At 37.7% G+C, this 22,349-nt stretch overlaps 1 protein-coding gene across 13 annotated transcripts in view; it reads left to right on the forward strand.

Moving 5' to 3' along the window:
* The window catches only part of LOC124711044 (C-Jun-amino-terminal kinase-interacting protein 4), a 265,595-nt gene extending 246,641 nt beyond the window's left edge, over positions 1–18,954 (forward strand). For 12 of the 13 annotated variants that reach the window (XM_047241012.1, XM_047240972.1, XM_047240971.1 and 9 more), the window contains one exon: positions 17,262–18,954. In XM_047241012.1, coding sequence (XP_047096968.1) covers positions 17,262–17,389 — 128 coding nt within the window. In that variant the 3' untranslated portion in view covers positions 17,390–18,954. The remainder of the gene's footprint in view (positions 1–17,261) is intronic. The other variant, XM_047241003.1, reaches the window with a different exon arrangement.
* The last annotated feature ends 3,395 nt before the right edge of the window (positions 18,955–22,349 follow it).

The raw sequence follows: 22,349 nt of genomic DNA on the forward strand, positions 1-22,349 counted from the left end.
AGGCATATATCATACACATTTTCATCATCAACACTGACATATATTACCATTAGATTCATACACAATTGATTTGGAATTACTCGGCCCTTTCTCAGGGTGGCTGTCAAAACATTACCATTGGAATTAAATATACAGGAATTAAATATACATTCACCTTTCTCTAAATTAATGATTGCACCGGTCTCACATAAAAAATCCAAACCCCAGATACATGGTACTGTCATTTTAGGAACAACCAGGAATGTACTTTCTATTTGAGCCCCCTGTATTGTAACGTCAACACGTACCTGTTTCACAACTTTTTGCATTTTTGCGCTGAACGCGCCAGACACGGTACATCCTCTGATAGGAAAAGTGGGCATTTTTACCCCTCGGCTTATCTGTTTTAAACAGTCCAACATCATGACACTAATAGTTGCTCCAGTATCAATTAATATTTCAACATCAACATTATTTATACTTGTTGGAATTATTGCCTGTAAAATTTGTCCGCATTTATTAGAAACTTCAGGTTTTTCTCCAATTAACTCATTCCTTATATCCTGATCATTATTGTACCTTAATACTCTCAGTTCAAATTGATGCCTGCCTTCCTTCTCCTTTCCAGTCATCCTAGGAAGGCATTTGGTGACTGGTATTAGTTTAATCTATCTCGTTGAGTCATCGGTGGGGGTTCATGAACTTCCACAATCCGTACAGTATGATCCGAGTTATGGTATTCACCCCGTCGCACATTGGAGGCTCCTTCGCCCATTGGTATAACTCCTTGTGCTGGATGAGGACTCGATGCATTTGTTCCATCCTGCCGATGAACATTATGCTTCGAATTATCTTCCCAAGGTCGAATGCAATTGGGTTCATCACTTGGGTACCTGTTACTCTTATTAATATCACTACTATGCACATTCGTGTCACCATATGGAGGTTTACCTCTAGCACAGTAAGTATCTCTTCTATATTTATTATAATCATTGTTTTTATTGCAACCATAGGATGAAGATTGTCCACGCTCCTGTGATGCGGGTTTGACCTGGTTTTCGGTATTATTATTATCATACATTAAATTATTGTTATAATTATTCGTATTACTATGAGTGTGAGTCGACATTTGATTACTACTCATTTGTCTTGCGTCTTCCATAATCATATCTATTGAGTCAATCACCGACAAGAATTGTTCTACATCGTGGCCAGGAACATTTATTAACTTTTCACGTATATTTATGGGCAACCTTCCCTTCAAAATTCTGATCACTTCCTTGTGAGAAATTGGATCACTCCAATAACGTGTCTTATTTATGTACTTTTCAAAATACTGCCTTAAAGCACTCCTTTTACTGTTAAAATACTCAGGTTGGTAAACCTCTTTTCTTAATTTCTCTTGTTTACTCGACGACCAGTATTTAGCCAAAAAAAGTTGTTCAAACTAAGCGCAAGTATGGCAACTTTCACTTACTTCGGCGGCCCATAATGCGGCTTCTCCGGTAATTTTGGATACTATAAATTGAAGTCGGTCGTGTTCTGACCAGCTACGCGGAAATATTCTTTTGAAATTATTGATAAAGATTTTCGGATGCAGGCTGTTCTTTTCAGTAGAGAATGTTGGGAATTGTCTACTTTTAAAAATGCTGTTCTCCACCTTTAAAGAAGACAAATATCCTCGCTGACCAAAAGAATCATCATCTTTACCAACCGAATCATCAACTTCCCAATGCAAATTTTCACCACAATTGTATTTTTTATTATCACATGTTCGGTTGTTTTTCGACCTATTCTCCGAACGTTCGTCCTCTGTCAACAAATTTTGTGATGACTTTCGTTCTAACTCCGCCAATTTATGATTGGTTTCCTTTTGCCATTTAGTTAACTCATCAACTATTTTGTCTTTTATTTTCTGAAATTCGCTAGTGAAGAGCTTAATTAATTCATCATTTCTACTCAGGTGCTCATTGATATTTTCATTTGGCTGGGATCCAATAGTAGTCTTAACCTTGTCTACAATTTCATTTCCTTTTATTTCTATCCATTCAGATAGATCTTCGTCAAGTCTTTTAGTTTGATCTACTAAATACTTGTCAATCCCCTTACGAGCATCAGACTCAAACTCGACTATTTGTTTCGAAAGCTCTTCTATCTGTGCGCTAGCGTTGAAACAGCTGCTTTCACACTTAACCATCCTATTGCACAGGCCATCATAACTCTTCGAAACTACCTCATATTTCTTTTCTATGTCATGAAGTTTTCCCATTAAATTATTATATTGCCTTTCTAAGGTGTTAGAAAACTCTACATCTAGTTCTCCAAATTTCGCATTTAATTGAGTCTCCCAGTCCGCCTTTAATTCATTCTTAGTATTTTCCAGTTTATAATCAAAGGTGTTCAGTTTGCTTTCCAAAGAATCCATTTTAACTTCTAATGAACCAAATTTGGCCTCAAATTTTTCATTTAACTTTTGATTGTCCTCTTTTAATTGCTTATTATCTTTTTCTAGTGAACCAAGTCTTCCATTCATTACACCCATTTGAGTATTTATTGATACCAGCATATCAAACATTTTTTGATTAATATTTCCATTTTGAGGATCAACTTGCTGATCTACTTCCGAAACTTCAAGATCTTTATGTTCTCCCACGCTGCTTACCTTACTTATCATTGTATTTGAATCTCCTAACGGCTCTAAATCAATAACTGTATTATTATCTGTACTTGTCTCCTGTCCCACATTGAGCTCATGGGATGCATCATCCCTATCCTCTTCACTTTTCTCACTGTCTCTACTCATTACTCTACTCAACTGCACATTATCATGTATTCTTTTCGTTCATTTTGACATGATTATTCACTACCAAGACATACACTTATTTTCACTATGTATTTATATATATTTATCTTCCGAAATAACAAGTCTCAACTTCCTTTTTTTTTTTAATAATTATACAGTTATTTTAATCATACCTGGTAGTATCGCTCACTTTTAGCGATTATTGAAGAATACCTCTTTCATTGGACAGACTCACTGGCTGCTACAATATTTTCCAACTCTAGGGTTCGTGAATCCGGATGACACTCGACTCGATGCAGCAATCCTCCTCGATCGAGCCGCACGTTGTGGCGCCACTTCTACCGTATCTTCCTTCGCCGTCGGCGTTGTCGTGGTTACCGTGAGACACCGTTATACCAAGAGGAAAGGCGCGTCGATCTTAGAGCATGAGATATGATGACCTTAAGCAATAGACAACACACAACGGTCACGGTAGCACCTGATTCCAGAATAGCTGCAGTAGTTAAGATCTACGAACTATCCCCTGTTGACCAGGTCCCCAAAACTTAACTCGTAACGAGATCCCTTCAAAGCAAATTGTCATAACGATCGTCTATAAAGGCTTCGTACAACGAGAGTACATGTCACGGTTTATGGAATAATAACAGATACGACCAAACTGTCTTGTCTCTTCTGCTTTATTTAACATAACTTCGTTCACAGTTTCATTTCGCATTCACCACTCATTCACCGAAACCCTTTGATGAACAGTTTTGGTTGCATAACACCAACAGTCAATGATAATGATACAGCTTTTCTCCTTTTTATAAATTGAAGCCCGCTCTCCGTGATATAATACAAAAAACCGGTCTCAATACCGCGTGCCTCGTGAGACGCGAATAGACTTATCCTGGAATTGACCGCCCTGTAGGTGTACTCAATTTAATGACCACACTTCACTGTCGGCTATTTCGTGTAACTGAATGTCCATTTGTTAATCTGATTATACACTGTAGCTGTTTAAAATTCGCCCCTATATTTTTCACAACGCACAATTAGCACTTCGTTACTTTTTTTTTTTTTTTTTTTTCTTCTTCTAAGAGTAAACGGAAAAAAAAGACGCCGTATCATCGGCTTAGTCGATATAAAGCAAAACACCTTAATATGCCCAATTCTACCTCTTCTTATAGGATCGGCTACCTTACTCATTAATTTATTACATATTATTTCCAATAACGGTAAACAGGTATCTCCGTTATATTTTAATTGTTTTCGAAAGCATGTTACTACTATTATGACCGACCAAATCGTAACAAATCGTGCGGCGTGCGTTTTTAACGATAACTTTACGCTATTCAAGTTCCGTTACAGCTGTCTTGACTCGTAATGTTACACCGGCTTGATGCCCAAGTACACACCACCAATGTCGCCAGCATTGAAACACTCCTGTATGCCAGTGCAAAGTTGATGCAGTTGTGGACAGTGCGTTGAACAGTGCCTTTGCTTTGCTTAGCTCCCTGCATGTAGAATTACATTGGTTTTTATGCCAGATGACAGTGTCCTGACACTTAACCTCAAGGAGAGGTTTCAGGACATCCATGTTCTCGATTAACCAATCCTGGGATTTTGCTTCCAGATTACCAAACACATTTTCTGTCGTAACAGTAAGAAGCGATTTTATCTTGGTGCCAGTCTTCAGAAATAGGAGTGGCTGGGTCCCAGGGAGCCATCTCTTTTCATATCTTGTTACTAAATACTTCTACTGCAGCAGTGTTTCTTGTTTGGCAAAGATTAATTTTTGTTTTGAAGGTGTTCTGGCTGAGTGGATCTTTTTAGTCACAAGGTGTACTTTTGTTGCTACTAGTGCATGAGCCATGTCATAGTCTGCACTAAGGAAAGAATGTGTATGAAGAAAGTAACAAAAATCTTTCCTTTTAGTTAGAATAAGATCTAATTGCTGCCAATGTTTTGAGTGGGGGTGCATCCATGAAACCTTGTGGTTCAGCTTGTCTTTAAAGTATGTATTGGTGATACACAACTGATACTTTGTGCAGAATTCAAGCAACCGTAGACCATTTTCATTCATCTTGCCCACTCCATGTTTGCCTAGGCAGCCAGGCCAGATCGCAAAATTAACTACCAATACGAGCGTTGAAATCGCCAAGGATGCATAGACGGTCCCCACAGTGCACTCCTTGTACCACATCACTGAGTTGTTCATAAAACTGATCCTTGGCATCTGCAGCTGAGGTAAGTATACAGATATCTGCATTCTGAGATCCCAATTGGGTTTTTGGTACAACACAGCACTTTATTGCAGACAGCAAAACCAACTCCATGCTGTCTGGGCCTAGCAACATCTTTGTACTTCCAGAAAAAAATGTAGTTTTTCCCCGTATTGAGCCTTCTTCTGGTAGCCTGGTTTCCTGCAGTGCTGTTATAGCAATATTGAGTCTGACTAGCTGTAAGTCAATAGCAGCTGTTTTGTGTAGCTCTTGTGAGCTTCCACAGGTGTCTGGTAAGACTTGCAGATAGTGCGGATGTTCCATGTACCTACGTTTAATGAAATATCTTTACTTTTTATTATATTTTTATTTTTTATTTTTGTAGCAGCGGATGTCAATATTATGGTGATGACTTCTAGCAGTGCTAGTGTTCCATACACCCAATGGAACAATTGACACCAGGATGAGCCAGTACATAACTGACTGCGGGCTGTCAAGCTTAAAGTGAGCAGTGACTGGCCAGTGGACCTACGATGGGCCCTCCCACTGTCAACAGCGATCCCTGGCGCCCGCTCCTATACCCATTTGAGCGGGCTTATGACCAGTAACTTCCCTATCCGTGTTGTTTTCCCACGGATGGAGTGTCCCCTCCGTGGATGCTACTGCGCCTGGGGCACAGATTTTAGTTGATGCCAAGCTTGCCCACTACTCGTGCCACCCTCTCGGCCTAGCTGACTGGTTCCACAGGAGCGAAAATATGCAACGTGTGGAGTCAGGTTGGCTGCAGGCAACTGCCGCTCATTTCCATTTGGACCGTACTTGCGCCTAACGGAAGTGCCGATTCCGGGTTGCAGTTTGGAGTTGTCCCTTTCCTATACGGGTGGCATGGCAGTGGTAACAGAGTCCATATCTCCGAAGACAAGAGATGGGAAACAGGATAGGATAAGAGGAAAGAAAGGGCTTTGTGGGACACACTTTGTCTGGCTCCTCTGCAAAGGACCGTCTGGCTTGGAAGACCCTGCCAGTAGCTATGCTAGTGCCGGCATGGCTATCTGCTTCCCTGGAGCACGCAAACCCTCTTGCCCGCATGGACAGTGCTACTCTAACGTGATGTCTCCTGAGAGGAACGATTACAATAGAACCTCGCTAATCCATCCCATACAGCACAAGGAGCATGGTCAGAATGCAAAAAATGGTCGGATTATCAGAGGAACACTTTTATTGACCCATAGCACCACATTATAGTACAGTGCAACTTTAATGTTCAACTGGAAATACTGTCTGAAATATTGTTCCATGTTGAAGCAGTAACAAAACAAAAAGAAAACATTCAAACACTAAAAAAAATTTGCACAAAAGTTTAATATACAGTAGCTTATTTACCATACTGTGAGTGAAAATTTAGTATCTGTACATACGTTATTACAGTACTGCATTGATGCACAACTGATTTGCACTTAACTGTTTAAAACATGAGAAATCACATGATAAAAAATATGTTTTGCTGTTAAGCAGGACGAAAAAATTCAGTGATGTCGTTTTACCTAACAGACAACAACTTTGATTTTGCCACTGTGTTCTACCATTTCCTAATTCACAAAATGTCTATTGGGGTTCTTGTTCTCATCAGTTGTTAGATTTACTGCTTCAACAAATTGGTCGTCAATTAATTCCACTCACTCATTTCTCTGGACTCAATGTCTGCTTGTGAAGACAGCATCACATGTTTACATTTAGTTGACACAATAATTTAGTTTTACACACTTTAATTAGCAAGAAGAATATTGTCACTAATTTATAAAAAATGTGGATGCAGTAACACTTAATGATCAATTTACAAACAAGCTAATTCATACTAAATGCGACTGAACATTTGGACGTAGCAGCAGTCAACTTTTTACTGGTCCATGTCGCAGACGATGAGCTATCGACAAGTCCCATCCTGACTGTGGCAGCAGCCCGTGTAGGTAAACAAACACAGGAAATGGAATGGTCAGACTAAGTGGGGAGTTGGACCATCTGAGGTCAGAGCAGCAAGGTTCTACGGTAAATAAAGTAGTTCTGTAGTCAGTTGAGCTGTATAGTTCCATTTTCATGATTTATTAAAAAATGAGTCACTAACAGACAAAAGAATTCATCATGATATGATAAACAACAGAGCATTCGAAATGAATGCATCAATAGTGTGAAGCCACTCTAAAGAAGTGGTACTAACATGGTGTGAACAGATATCAGTACTGTTGTTATAGAATGAATGGGAACATGAAACTGGTGCAGTAATTCAGTAAATTACCATGTGTTCAATTAAGAACTCCGGAGTCCAACAGTCTATCTGTGTCTTCTTCTCCTACATTGCAGATTTTGATTCGTCCTGCTTGTATGTATGTAGTATTAACTGGGCTTCCATCAGATATTTCGTTTTTCCTATTTATAATAGGCTAGAACTGTTTATCATTGTGTTTCTCAGCACAAATCCTACATAAAAGGCCATTGTTTCCTGTGACCTTGATTCCAAAATATTTGTGATAACTGCACTAAAACTTTTGATTATAAAAAGAATTTGAAGAAGAAAAATAGTTTGGTCCAAGAATTACAGAGAAGTAGTTGGAAAACACTCATGGCAAGGAGATGAAATACGAAGGTACAAAACTAAGCAAGGAATAACAATAATAATGTTTATGAAATGTGTTTGCTAATGGAGAAAACGATAGGAATAGCTAAATAAGAGGTTCATTCAAAGGAACAAAGACCTGCAGCAATAAAGATAATAGGTGCATGGTAACAAAAAATTGCAATTGATAAGTGAGCTAATATAAGCATTCTTTATACTTTCTCCTTAGGCTGTAGCAAGATATTTTTTGATATTCAAAGATCCTTGCAATTAAAGAGTAATCAAGGTAAAGATCAATAAGTAATGGTAAGAACAAGAAGAGGACTTCAAAGTTTTTGACACAAGGAAAATGGACTAGACAAATGCTGCCTCCATTTCTTAATTTATGCAGATCTGATGATGAATTCTTAAAACTACCGGTATGTGTGAGTCTAAGAATAAGAAAAAATATAAATTATATTAAAAATTGATCATTAAAACAAAGTGATGAAAGCTCTTAAATTAAAAATCATAAATAATTTAAAATTAAATCAAATAACCCAGTAATAGTGAATGCACAACAAATACATATAATTGAGTCTTTCTGGTATCTATTATAATGGAAATGCTACTAGAATGATAAACAGCTAATACTGTCATTAGGCTGAAGTTCATTTTTAACACAAACCTGCTTTACTAGGCATGTTCATATAGGAGGTGGTATCATAGTTCTGCATCACGAAGTTACAAAAGCTTCAAGGATGAAAGTGTGAAAAAAGTGTTGAGTGAAGTAGTTATGAAAATCTGAAGAATTCTCTTTATTTATCTATCAGAGGATATGTAAATATTGTTTTCATTTTCAGGTCATTTGCTAATTTCTGTTTGGCATTTGCTCTCACAGACACACTAGTTACAAATGCAAAAAGAAATCATTGTAATGCTTCTTTCATTGTGCACAATTTTAGAAATTACATTTGTAATTATGTTTATGCTACTCTTTACAAATAAATAACTTCTACAGTGTACTTTTATATGATTATGACACTAATTGAAAATAAAAGATGCACTTTCTTGTACTGTGTAACTAAAGTGGTTACAGAATTGTATGGATTCTGTTGCTTATGTCACAATTTTTAAACACTAATCCAGTATGTTTTGATTATCTTAAGGATGTATAGATGTAGGTTCTGTAATGTGACTTGCATACCAAAATAACTATCCTTTGCTTAAAAAAGTTTTATCAAGTGTCAGTAATACATACCAATGAACTGTTAGAAAAGCTAATTGAATTGATAACTCAAATTGGGGAAAAAATTATTTCATTGTCTTAGCTTTGCCAAGAATAGCTGCTAAGGTAACCATGAAATAAGTCAAATGTTTATATGACTCTATAATGCACAAATTATATAAACTTCCTCAACCATTCAAAATAACAAGTGCACTGTGGAGAAGTTAGTGAAATAATAAATTAAAGAATATTACAAGCCCATGAGTAAGTGGATAAGGACATAATTCTTTGTTTTGGATATTCATGATGTATCTAATAAGAAATGACAATGATATTATCCGTACCACACTTGTTTCCATTTTCACTGCTCATCGTTGAGTCAAATGGGACGTTGTTGAAGGCACTGGCATTACAGAAGTCATAAAAAATCACTAAATCTAATTCAGTGCAGGCTAATGTCATAATAGTTCATCACACAGGTAATGACTGCTTCCTGCCCTGTCCCTTGTCAAATCTGAGCTAAAGCTCCACTACTAATTCCGTGTTGTGATGAGAATTAAACTATAACCTCTCCTGCTAGTATTAAGCAATGGAAAATCCATTATTATGAAAAGGGTAGCTACTCATCATATAGTGGAGATGCTGAGTTGTAGAGAGGCACAACAAAAAGATGGTCGGAAAGGTAGCTTTCAGAAAACGAGGCCTTTGTCAAGAATAGACAGCCCCCCCCCCCCCCCCAAAACACACACACACACACACACACACACACACACACACACACACACACACACACACGCAAATGCAAATGCAAATGCAACTCTCACACGCATAACTACAGTCTCTGGCAGCTAGAGCCAGACCGTGTGTGTGTGTGTGTGTGTGTGTGTGTGTGTGTGTGTGTGTGTGTTTTGTCTATTTTTAACAAAGTAACAAAGGCCTTGCTGACCGAAAGCTGACTTCCTGACAGTATTTTCATTGTCCTTTCTGTGACTCAGCATCTCCGTTGTTTGATGAGTAGCAACTATCCTTTTCACAATACTCATACTATTAGTAAATACATTAATCATCAGAGAAAATTTGGAAACTTTTGCATTAACATTTGCAGCTTGACAGGATGCTCTCATATGAGTTATTTCTTCCTTTATTTTCAGTTATTTTTTATCATTCCTCCTAGTCTAAATGGATGACCAAGGAGTTATTTTGTCAAAGATGGGATTACTGTGACATTTGGCACAATATTTTTTCAACTTGATGCGAGGATGTTGTGAAAAGTGATGCCTCCAAATTTTTATGTGAAAACTCTAAGAGCTTTCCAAATTTCTCACAACAAGAAATCAGTTTGTTGATAACATCACTGTACAGTGTTTGACTTTGTTGATGAAGCCACAACCTCACATCTCCTTCCTTCACTATCAAAGTCCTTGAAGGAGTTTTTTTTTTAAGTTTTGGAGACAGATCAAAATCAGATGGGGTCCAAGTTTGGGCTGTATTGAGGATGATTGACGACAGCAAACTGAAGGTATCTGATTGTTTCAGATGTTGCAGCATTTATATGTGGGGTTGGTATTGTCTTGCTGAAGTGGGAGAGGGGTGCTTCATGTATGGACAAATTCTTTGAATTAATGCTTTCAGTATTCAGAGGATCCCGCCGTTCACTGACATTGTTTTGGTAGACATTGCCATGCTACATGCTACCATTTGGAGCACTTTACCCACAGAGGGGGCAGCAAAGTGGGAATGACGACCAAGTAATGTGCATGACATGTAATACCTCAACTGATCTTGAGAACAGAATAGAAAATTTGGAGGTATTACTTTCAACTTGGGCTCACATAAAGCCTTAATATTGTCCCAAGTGAAATGTGGTTTTCCTACTGGCCAAGAATTCTTAACATTTCAGAAGTTCATTTATTACAAGGGGCATTCATTTATATAATCGGCTACTCATAGCAAACTAGCAAAAAGTCAGCTTCATTATTGTATGATCACAGAGGTACTTAAAAAAGCTCACTATCTGATCTCACAATGTGTTACAAATACAAACAAATTAATCAATAAATATTAGTACAGGTAAAAAATAATGTACTTATTGATGAGGGTGCATGGAAAATACTAAAAGGGCAATAAGTATCCTATTCTGCTCATGTGGAACTTACTAGTAAATGACAGAAAAATAAAATATTAAGTGAAGATCAAATCCTGCAGAATGGGGCAGTAAATTGGACTGACTGAACAGAAGAATGGTGGAATGGGCTACGTAGAATTTTTGGAAGAAATGGCAAAGAATTGAGGGGAGTGGCTGTGACATGAGGCATAGGATGAATGGAAGGTACATTAAGAGAGTAAACAACGTGTCTGGAAAAAAATGTGTGTAGAACTGTAGTTATGTAAGTGAGCACCATTTGAAAATGCAGGTAACTACAGAATTTTATGTCTGTGCTGACTTCTATCTGTTTCAAATGTGTAAGCTTGCCAAGAAATTCATAAAGTAAGATTTTTTCCCAAATAACAAATAAAATGCTCTTTCATTTGTGGTGCAGGTTTCTGCTTATGACTCTAGCTGTAGAGAGTGTCTGATTTTTAAATGTTTTAACAGAATTTTTTTATCTCTCTTAAAAGTTTTCTTCTGTATCCATTAAAAACAATATACAGGAAAAAAATTAAAAAGTCATCTGTGAGTTTATTAAACTTTTTTCTTCTTATGAAGGTACCATTTGGTACTTCATCTGGGCTTGATTCTGTTGTCTGTAATTTTGCAGACATCTACTGCTTTTTCATTCATGTAGTTCACTCAGAAGTCTTCAGATGGTGTATTTATAATATTGCAAGAATAAATAGTGCATGATAGTCAAATAGTAGTGGTGTTTGATGCACTTTTTGCTTAGGTGTTACTGCAGTTTTCATTTAGTGGTTTTAAATTTTCAGATCTGACTAAGAGGGAACTGTGATCTAAAAAATTCAGTATTTGAATTTTATTCTTCAAAAATGAAAAACAAATCACAGTATTGTTTGTAAATTGTTATTATTCTTGAACATAAGTTTACTGGATGGGCATCCATAGCCAAACTTTACCACATTGAATAGAAACTGTTGCAGCTGTTGTAAAACCTTTATTAAAGGTGTGACCAGTTTTGTAATTTTAATTTACATCATTAGATACAAATCTGAGTGAGAAGAAGAAAGACCATTAACAATTTTACATAAAGGCCATATGGCAGAGCCAAATAGTGTCCGGAAGACTGAGTGCATATGTTAATTAGTCAAACCACTTTGTCTGATCCCAACCCTTCTTGGGAAATTTTGCAAAAAGCAATAGTCGTGGAATTAAAAAATGTGGCATGAAACTGGAACCTATGAATAAATGGGATGAGAGAAAAAAGATTGTAAAATGCACTTTAAAGGTAGTGGTGTTGGGATAAGTATAGAGTAAATAACAGTACCTCACCTAAAGCCACACTAGGATGGCATGGTGCCGGGATGGAACTCTGCGAGTGCCACACACAAACTGACTGGCTATTAAAATGTAGGCCCCGAGGGAAGCAGCGCATATGTGGAAGTGTGAACAACCTCCTACAAACTTTAAGTAAGTAGTTGTGAACTGAGCATACAAAAATAAACTTGCTAATAAAACTAGTAACTGTCAATTTGGAATCAAATTTCAATTAGCAAACCTTATTCGTGAAATGCTCACAGACACCATATCAAAAGTAAAGTTTCGGGGTGAAATATCGAAGGCATTCAACATAAAAACAGGTGTAAGGCAAGGTGATGGCCTGTCTCCGCACCTCTTTAACTGTGTACTAGAGAAAATGGAAACAGAAGCTAAAAGAACAGAAGCTGTCACCAATCGGACTAGGAACTAAAAACAAAGGTATTGAAATTCACTGTTTAGCTTTTGTGGATGATTTTTGCCATTCTTTCTGAAAACCTAACAAATGCTGGAATGCAAATCAATCTCTTAGAAGAAATAGCAAACAAAACAAGTTTAAGAATATCTGTAGAAAAACAAAAGTTATGACAAATATAAAAAATGCTCCAGAATCCCTAGCAACAGATATTGGCCAGATAAAGAGGGTAAATAAATTTAAATATTTTGGAGAAATTGTCCAAGAAAATGACTTAGAAAAATTCTCTGTAGAAGAAAGAGTACATAAAATGGAGAGCGCTTACGGAGTAATTAGGTATGTCTACAACAAAAGGTGTCTGTTTAAAAATTTGAATATACAGCACTACACCATAGTAGTAAAACCAGAATGTTTTTATGCAAGTGAATGTTTAGTACTGAACTACAAATTACTCAAACTTGAAGTCCTAAAAAGAAAAATCATTTGAAAAATATTTGGGCTGCCAAAAAATACAGAGGTACGGAAATTAAGAAACAATGAAGTAGTTTATCGCAACATAGAAAGCGTAAATGAAACGCTATGAAAGAGGCGACTGCTATTTTTTGGACAGTTATACAGAATGAACAGCAACAGGTTAACCGAACAGATTTTTAAATATCTTTGGAACAAGAAGTCAACAATAGCCTGGATTCAAGAATTTAGAAAAGATTTGGAAAGAAGCAACATAAGTGAAAAAGATGCAACAGAGAGAGAGATTTTCAAGAGGAAAATGTTAAAAATGGAAGGATTCCACCAAGGCAACAGGGAGAAGAAGACAGAGTCAAAATGGTCCGGGGAGAGAAATAGGGTTCATAGTGAAAAGATGAAAGAACACTGGAGGAAAAAGAAAGAACAACAAAGAAGGAAGCATTGAGATTGGTGTGTGGTCCTTAGATGACCCAGACAAAGAAAGAAAGAAGAGTAACTGTCAAGTGATGTGGGTCATTTAGAAACATAACATTTAGCCACTTCTTTATTTGAAGTTGTAGTGTTCATCCCACAGCTACAGGGCTGTTACAAATGATTGAAGTGATTTCATAAATTCACTGTAGCTCCATTCATTGACATATGGTCACGACACACTACAGATACGTAGAAAAACTCATAAAGTTTTGTTCGGCTGAAGCCGCACTTCAGGTTTCTGCCACCAGAGCGCTCGAGAGCGCAGTGAGACAAAATGGCGACAGGAGCCGAGAAAGCGTATGTCGTGCTTGAAATGCACTCGCATCAGTCAGTCATAACAGTGCAATGACACTTCAGGACAAAGTTCAACAAAGCTCCACCAACTGCTAACTCCATTCGGCGATGGTATGCACAGTTTAAAGCTTCTGGATGCTTCTGTAAGGGGAAATCAACGGGTCGGCTTGCAGTGAGCGAAGAAACGGTTGAACGCGTGTGGGCAAGTTTCACGCGTAGCCCGCGGAAGTCGACGAATAAAGCGAGCATGGAGCTAAACATACCACAGCCGACGGTTTGGAAAATCTTACGGAAAAGGCTAAAGCAGAAGCCTTACCGTTTACAACTGCTACAAGCCCTGACACCCGATGACAAAGTCAAACGCTTTGAATTTTCGGCGCGGTTGCAACAGCTCATGGAAGAGGATGCATTCAGTGCGAAACTTGTTTTCAGTGATGAAGCAACATTTTTTCTTAATGGTGAAGTGAACAGACACAATGTGCGAATTTGGGCGGTAGAGAATCCTCACGCATTCGTGCAGCGAATTTGCAGTTCACCAAAAGTTATTGTGCAATCTCATGGTTTAAAGTTTATGGCCCCTTTTTCTTCTGCGAAAAAAACGTTACAGGACACGTGTATCTGGACATGCTGGAAAATTGGCTCATGCCACAACTGGAGACCGACAGCGCCGACTTCATCTTTCAACAGGATGGTGCTCCACCGCACTTCCATCATGATGTTCGGCATTTCTTAAACAGGAGATTGGAAAACCGATGGATCAGTCGTGGTGGAGATCATGATCAGCAATTCATGTCATGGTCTCCACGCTCTCCCGACTTAACCCCATGCGATTTCTTTCTGTGGGGTTATGTGAAAGATTCAGTGTTTAAACCTCCCCTACCAAGAAACATGCCAGAACTGTGAGCTCGCATCAACGATGCTTTCGAACTCATTGATGGGGACATGCTGCGCCGAGTGTGGGAGGAACTTGATTATCGGCTTGATGTCTGCCGAATCACTAAAGGGGCACATATCGAACATTTGTGAATGCCTAAAAAAACTTTTTGAGTTTTTGTATGTGTGTGCAAAGCATTGTGAAAATATCTCAAATAATAAAGTTATTGTAGAGCTGTGAAATCGCTTCAATCATTTGTAATAACGCTGTATATATTGGATTTTGCATTCTTGCATCATATGAATTCTGTTGAAGAATTATAAAGTAGTTGCAAGTAGAAAAAGGTAGAACATTTGCAACATTGTTTGTTTTGGGTTTAATAGAGGGGTAAAGACAGCGGAGGTGGCTTGAAAGATTTGTATGATGTGAGGGCAAGTGCTATCAGACAAATCAAAGTCTACACTCAGTAGTGTGGAAGCATCCTGATCGTTAAATATTAGTTAGAGGTGACTTGAACTTACAAAATAAAGACTGGGATGTATGTGGATTCATTGGAGGTGGTATAGACAGTCAGTCTTGTGAAGTAGTTGTGAACACAATTTTCAGAAAATTGTCTTGAGCAGCTAGTTCAACAAACCACATGCAGTGGAAATATTTTAGACCTTGTAGCTGGAAACAGGCCTCACCTTATCAATAGTGTCAGTGTAGAGACAGGGTTAGTGATCACAGTATATAGTTATGATTGTTACCAAAGTTAATAAATCTGTCAAGGGGCTCAGAGAGTTTTTATGGTGAGAAGAGCAGATCAGCAGTTGTTAGCCTCCTATGTAGACAATGGACATCATTTGGTTATGACATGATTGACATAGAGGAATTGTGGGCAAAGTTTAAACTGGTTGTAAATTGCACTCTGAAGAGCTATATTATGAGTGATTGGAGTAAGGCAGGAAAGACCCATGGCTTAGTAACAAACTTTATGAAAATGCTGAGGAAACGGAGATTGTTGGGCTCTCAGTTGAAGAAAGAACATGTGGCTATAAAAAGTTTGATGTGCGAAATGTACAACTTTTGTGATCATAGCTTAACAAAAGAGCTTGCTGAGCACCAGAGAAAATTCTGGTTCTGTCTAAAGGGGGTTGAAGGCATCTATCTAATCATTTGTCAGCCAATTTGGTGTGGCAATAGAAGACCTCAAACAGAAAACTGAAGTTTTGTTTAAAAAATCACGCACGCAGGAGTATCCACAGATATCATTTGACCATCACACAGACTTGCGTAGAGGGTGTAGAAATAGGCATACCTGGCACTGAGAAGCTGTTGGAAGAGTCAAAAATAAATATGTTGCCAGATCCATATGGAATCCAGGTTCAGTTTTACAGAGAATATTCTTCAGCTTTGGTCCCTTATTTAGCTTGCATAATCTCGTGCCCAATGCAAAGTCTCAAGTGACTAGGAAAAAGTGCAGGTGACTCCCATAGGCCCACAAAATTACAGATCATTATCCTTAACATTGTGTTGTTGCTGAATTCTTGGACGTATTCTTGGGTCGAATATCATAAATTTCCTTGATACAGAAAAGCTTTTATGAAAAGCATCACTAGTGCAGAAATCAGCTTGCCATTTTCTTACACAATATCCTCCAAACTGTGGATAAAGGACAATGGACAGATTGCATATTCCTATATCTCTGGAAAGCATGTGACGCGGTGCCCCACTGCATACAGAATAGGTTCACAGATATGAGTAACATTTCTGAAGTAACAGAACCCAGTATGTTGTCCTGGACAATGAGTGTTCAACAGAGACAATGTTAATGTCTCATACATCCTGCATACCAGGTTGAACAGCTTTGTCATGGTTGGCTCTCTCAAAGATGTTAGTAATTCCAAATGAGAATTATCTACAGCAGGTGCCTTGTTTCAGCTTAGATATTTCATTTCTGTCTCAAATTATTCTTGTAGTATCTCATCCCCAATATCCTTTTCATCCGCTTCTTCTTTGATGATATTTTCTTCAGGTTTATTTCCTTTTACTGCCCATCTACATAGTCCTCCCACATTTCAATCTCCTTTGTTTAGCACTAACTTGCCAGCTGCACTCTTGATGCCCATAAAGCTGTGTCCTTTTTTATCCCCTCCAAATATTTCTTTAATTTTCTGGATATGCTTTCCACATAGCTGTGCATGTCTCATTGAATTTATGGTGAATTACTTTCATGCTCTAGAATTGTGCATTTCATTGGTATCCTGAAGGCAAAATTTGATTAAATTGTGTTGTGTGTTTGTGATTACGCTTGTCAAAGTTTCCATCTTTCATTCACAAGGATTTCATTTTATATCTTAGCTTCTATTACTAAAGCTGTTGTTCTGTTGCTTACAATGTCTTTCATTGTGTGCAGTACTCAAGCCATCAGATATTATTTTACTGCAGTTCACTGTGTTGTTGTTATTATTATTATTATTATTATTATTATTATTATTATTATTATTATTATTATTGTAGGTGATGGTGAAGAAGAGGATGGTGAAGGAGAGGGTAGTGAACCAGCAGTAAATCCTCCTGATTCTGATACAGAAGTACGAGGTGAGCGAAGTCACCTGATTGTCTGGCAAGTGGCTATAACTGATTGAGAGTCTGGTGAAATGTGAGCTTTATCTTAACATGGAAAGACACCACTAAAGCTCATTAGAGAAAAATATAGTCTAAACAGAACACTTTTCTCCAAACAGTTGTTGTGATTTGTCTGTAACGCTGACTACAGACAGTGTTCTGTTACTATGGGCAAGGGTTGGATTTAACAGTGATGCAATCTTTGTAATTGCCTTACAGAATGACAGTTGTTCTGTGTTTGATATGTTGTAAAGCTGATGAGATTGCTTTATTTATAGCCCGTGCCCAAATCATTGTTTGAGATAAAGCTATATAAGGTGTCTATGGCTCCTTAGGATGAATTTGTCTCAACGTTTGTTTCATTTTTTTGTTGGTCTTGAGTGCTGTTACATAGGTATTGTTGTTTATTGTTTGGTAATATAGTTTTAAAGAACATTTTTGAGATAAGCAAGTAAAATGTTTTCTATTTGTTTCATACAATGTGTACAAGTTGCTAATATTTGCATATGTTTATATTTTATTGCTTTTTATAAAACAATAATTGTTTTACTGATCTGTGATGTTTTTGTTTCCTGCTTTTTGTATCATAGAACCTTGATCGTGAGATCTTGCAAAGTTTGGATGTAAAGCTTAAGATTTTATATGAAAATTGTTAACACAAAAATACATGTTGATGTGTGTGAAAATTGTGATTACGAAAGGTGATTTCTTCTTGAAAGAGTTTCGTTTATGACTCTGCGAAGAAGTTTTAGCTTTTTTCCAGGTAACAAAGATTAATTACTGTTAGACTAACATTAGCATACTGATTATAATTCAGTGAGCCAATACTGCTTAGTATGACAAGTACAGAACAGCTGTGATCTGCCAAGTAAGTAAATAAATTTCATTTGGTGCTCTGTTGTTGCATCAGACTATTCAGATTTTGAGTAGCATCAATGATGGCAAGTCAAGAGCAGCCCTCAGTTTCCTCCTCCCAGTCACCAACTACTAAAGGCCCAATATACAGAACCTTTGTACAGGAGAGATTTTGAAATAATCACATTAAAATAGTGATTTGCAGTTTTGTGCAATATTGAAAGTGTTTTCTTTCTCTTTAGGTACTAGTAGATGTATTTTATCTTTTGTTTGAGATTTTGTACAGCAGATTCTAGATTTTACATTAATAGATAGGCCTGTCAAATATTTTATGAGAAGTCATATGTGAGTGAGCATTTTCTGATACCAGAAATATGAAAGATTTGTATGTATGTACGTACGTATGAATGAATGAATGGTATGTTTCCCATTTATCTTGTTAATACAACAAGAGGAAATTTTTATGTAAGAGCTGTATTCAGCTCATGAAATACTAATTCTGTGTACTCTTGCCAAATGTGTGCATCCACACAGAGAGAAATGAAAATGAGCTTCGTGTAATTGTTTAATTGCTGTCTTTTGTATCTTGAACGTTTGTCTATGGAATATGTATATTTTGAAATGTTATTGTAAAGATTTGGTTTTATTTATTTATTTATTTATATTAATTTTGCTTTATAACCAAAGAATGAGAATGTTAATAACATGTAGCAGAATGAGCTTTCTCTGAGAGAACTATCATAATAAATAATGAAAAAGATTCCCTTTTTATTTTTCAACTGTTACTTTAATGCCTCATGTGCCGAAGAGTACAGTAGAACAATCATTAGCTTCATTGAAGTGTATCAGCAGAAGACCCACCTTAAACCTTTGGCGTGAAGGGCACTGCATTGTATGGGCTCATCATTTGACTCACTGGATGGTAGGCTAGAAATTTATATCTTTTTTTCAAAAGAGTTGTTGCTAGTAATTGTGAGTTTGTGTGGTGAGTTAACAGTAAATTACATAATCATCCATTTTTCCATACATAAAATTGGCTGTCTTCTTACACTATGGACTGAAGCCAATAATCTTGTATCAAGGTCAGCTGATGGCTATGAGAGGATCTTGGAGATTACAATAGTCTCTCACACAGATTACATTTATAAAGACAATGGATTATTCTAGCTTGAAAATGCATATATTGTAAGGGAAGGAATATGGACGTTCAAAAGCATTCTGTAGATTTTTGTGCAATATTCCAGTACCTCGTTTTCCCAGTGTGACTACAAACTAACATTTACAGAATTTAATGAGTAATACATCCTGTTCTTTATAGAAAGCAGTATGACAGTGTTGCTTTCCAATGTCAAGTTTTGTTTGCACTATTTATTATAAGGCGAATACCAATGTCTGTTTATTTTCAGTGCTTTCAATATTTAGAGTAAAGTTTGCTAGTGTTGCTTAACATCATCATGCAGTGGCCCTGCACAGAAACAGAAGAAAAATCTTCTGAAGTTACCTCAGATAAGTAAGGTACAATGGCCAAGGGAGTAACACCACATGGCCAAAAACTGGGGCACTGCGACGACTGTGTGCATGTTGGTTATCATTATGGAAGAATCGCTTCTCAGTCTGCCTCAAATGCGGTATTCTTTTTTAACACACAGTTCTACTACAGTCCCAAAAACTTCAAATGAAAATGTGATTGACAGACTGATTGTGATGCAACAAACTCTGAATGCTAGTTCAAAGCATCGAATGCTTTCACTTAACACATTAACACTTTTTTGGTGGTCATTCAGAACCTGAAGCACAAATTACACATGACTTATAACATTTTAAAATATTCTGTTAGAAGTCACTGAACTAAACTCCTAGACAATACATTAAACTTTGTCATATGTTCAGTGGACTGCTGTTAGCCTTCACGCACAACTTCAAAAATTTTCGCAACGTTTTTGTTCGTTCAGCAGCTGGTAGACTCCCGGAACTGGGTTTACCACCAGTTGACATGCAACCGTTCTTGAAATGAGATAAATCACTTTTACACTGTTGTTTTTGTCAAAGTATCATCTTCTTGAACTATTTTCTTTATAGTTTCCCCCAGCAAGAAGTAATGCACATTGTTCTCTTTGATCTGTAGTCCTGAAAAAAACAGGAGTGAGTTGTGGTGGGAAAACATTTCTGAGTGATACCACAGGCAGTACTGGACTCACAAGAAGTTGCATTAGTCACCCCTAGCAAGACGAATATATACACTGAAGAGCCAAAGAAACTGGAAACTGGTACACCTGCCTAATATTGTGTAGGGCTCCCATGTGCACGCAGGAGTGTTGTGACATGACATGACATGGATTCGACTAATGTCTTAAGTACTTCTGTACTTCTAAAGCAAATTGACACCATCAGTAGTGTGGACTGTCCATAAATCCATAAGAGTATGAGGGAGTGGAGATCTCTTCTGGACAGCACGTTGCAAGGCATCCCAGATATGCTCAATAATGTTCATGTCTAGGGAGTTTGATGGACAGCAGAAGTGGAGCCAGTCTGTAGCAATTCCGAACATGTGGGGTGTCTCATTGTCCTGCTTGAATTACACAAGTCCATTGGAATGCACAATGGACATGACAGGATGCAGGTGATCAGACAGGATGCTTACGTACGTGTCAGCTGTCAAGAGTCATATCTAGACATATCAGGGGTCCCATATCAGTCCAACTGCACATGCCACACACCATTACAGAGCCTCCACTAGCCTGAACAGTCCCCTGCTGACATGCAGGGTCCATGGATTCATAAGGCTGTCTCCATATTTGTGCACGTCCATGTGCTGGATACAATTTGAAATGGGAATCATCCAACCAGGCAACATGTTTCCAGTCATCAATAGTCCAATGTTGGTGCTGATGGGCTCAGGCAAAGGTGTAAAGCTTTGTTTCATGCAGTCATCAAGGGTACACAAGTGGGCCTTTGGCTCCAAAGGCTCATATAGATGATGTTTCGCTGAATGGTTCACTCGCTGACACTTGTTGATGGACCAGTATTGAAATCTGCAGCAATTTGCGGAAAGGTTGCACTTCTGTCATGTTGAATGGTTCTCTTCAGTCATCACTGGTCCCATTCTTGCAGGATCTTTTTCCAGTTGCAGCGATGTCAGATATTTGATGTTTTACCGGATTCCCAATAATCACAGTACACTCGTGAAATGGTCGTACGGTAAAATCCCCACTTCATTGCTACCTCAGAGATGCTGTGTCCCATCGCTCATGTGCTGACTATACGACCAAGTTCAGACTCACTTAAATCTTGATAACCTGCCATTATAGCAACAGTAACCAATCTAAAAACTGTGCCAGACACTTGTTGTCTTATATAGATGTTACTGACCGCAGTACTGTATTCTGCTTGTTACATATCTCTGTATTTGAACACACATGCGTACACCAGTTTCTTTGGCACTTCAGTGTATTATGCAATTTCCACCCAGAACTGTGGTAGTCTGGTAACATTTGGGAATTCCCTAGTAAGTCTAAGATCATCGGCTACTCTAGATTATGCTTCCTATTGCAGTGTTTCTTCTCATTTTGAGTGGATTATAGTTCACACTTACCCAACAACTGACAGTCACACCTTTTACCCTTACATAATTTATATTTGTGACGAACATGGAACATTCTAGTGGAACCTGGAAACCTTGCTTTCTTTAATTCAGCTTATATAGTTTCCAGGTCAAGTTATTAATTGCAACTCTTCGACACTCAGGTTACCATACTGTAGTAAGACAGATAGGAACTTGGCATTACGTTTATTCATAGTGGTGGAGCTGTCAGTGATTCACATTACTAGGGAGCCCTAATGATGATCAACCAGAAACAAGAGATGTTGTCATGAGGTGCAGTGAGTATGTCACCAAAGGTTCCATGCATGAGCTTGACACCCCAACTCATGCATCAAATTTAATGAAACTATGCTTATTTGGGGTTTAGTGATATTTTATGGCCAGGTCGGAGCTTTAGAGAGCAGCTGAGGTTCAGTGCCTGTTTCTTCTCTTCTGCCAATCACAGTCCTGGTATGTATAATGTAAAGTTGTTTATTAGTTATCAGAAGCTAGATAGCAACTTCCCATATCTTTAAGTCAGTAAA

This window comes from Schistocerca piceifrons, chromosome 1, assembly GCF_021461385.2.
Source record: "Schistocerca piceifrons isolate TAMUIC-IGC-003096 chromosome 1, iqSchPice1.1, whole genome shotgun sequence".
NCBI lineage: Eukaryota > Metazoa > Arthropoda > Insecta > Orthoptera > Acrididae > Schistocerca > Schistocerca piceifrons.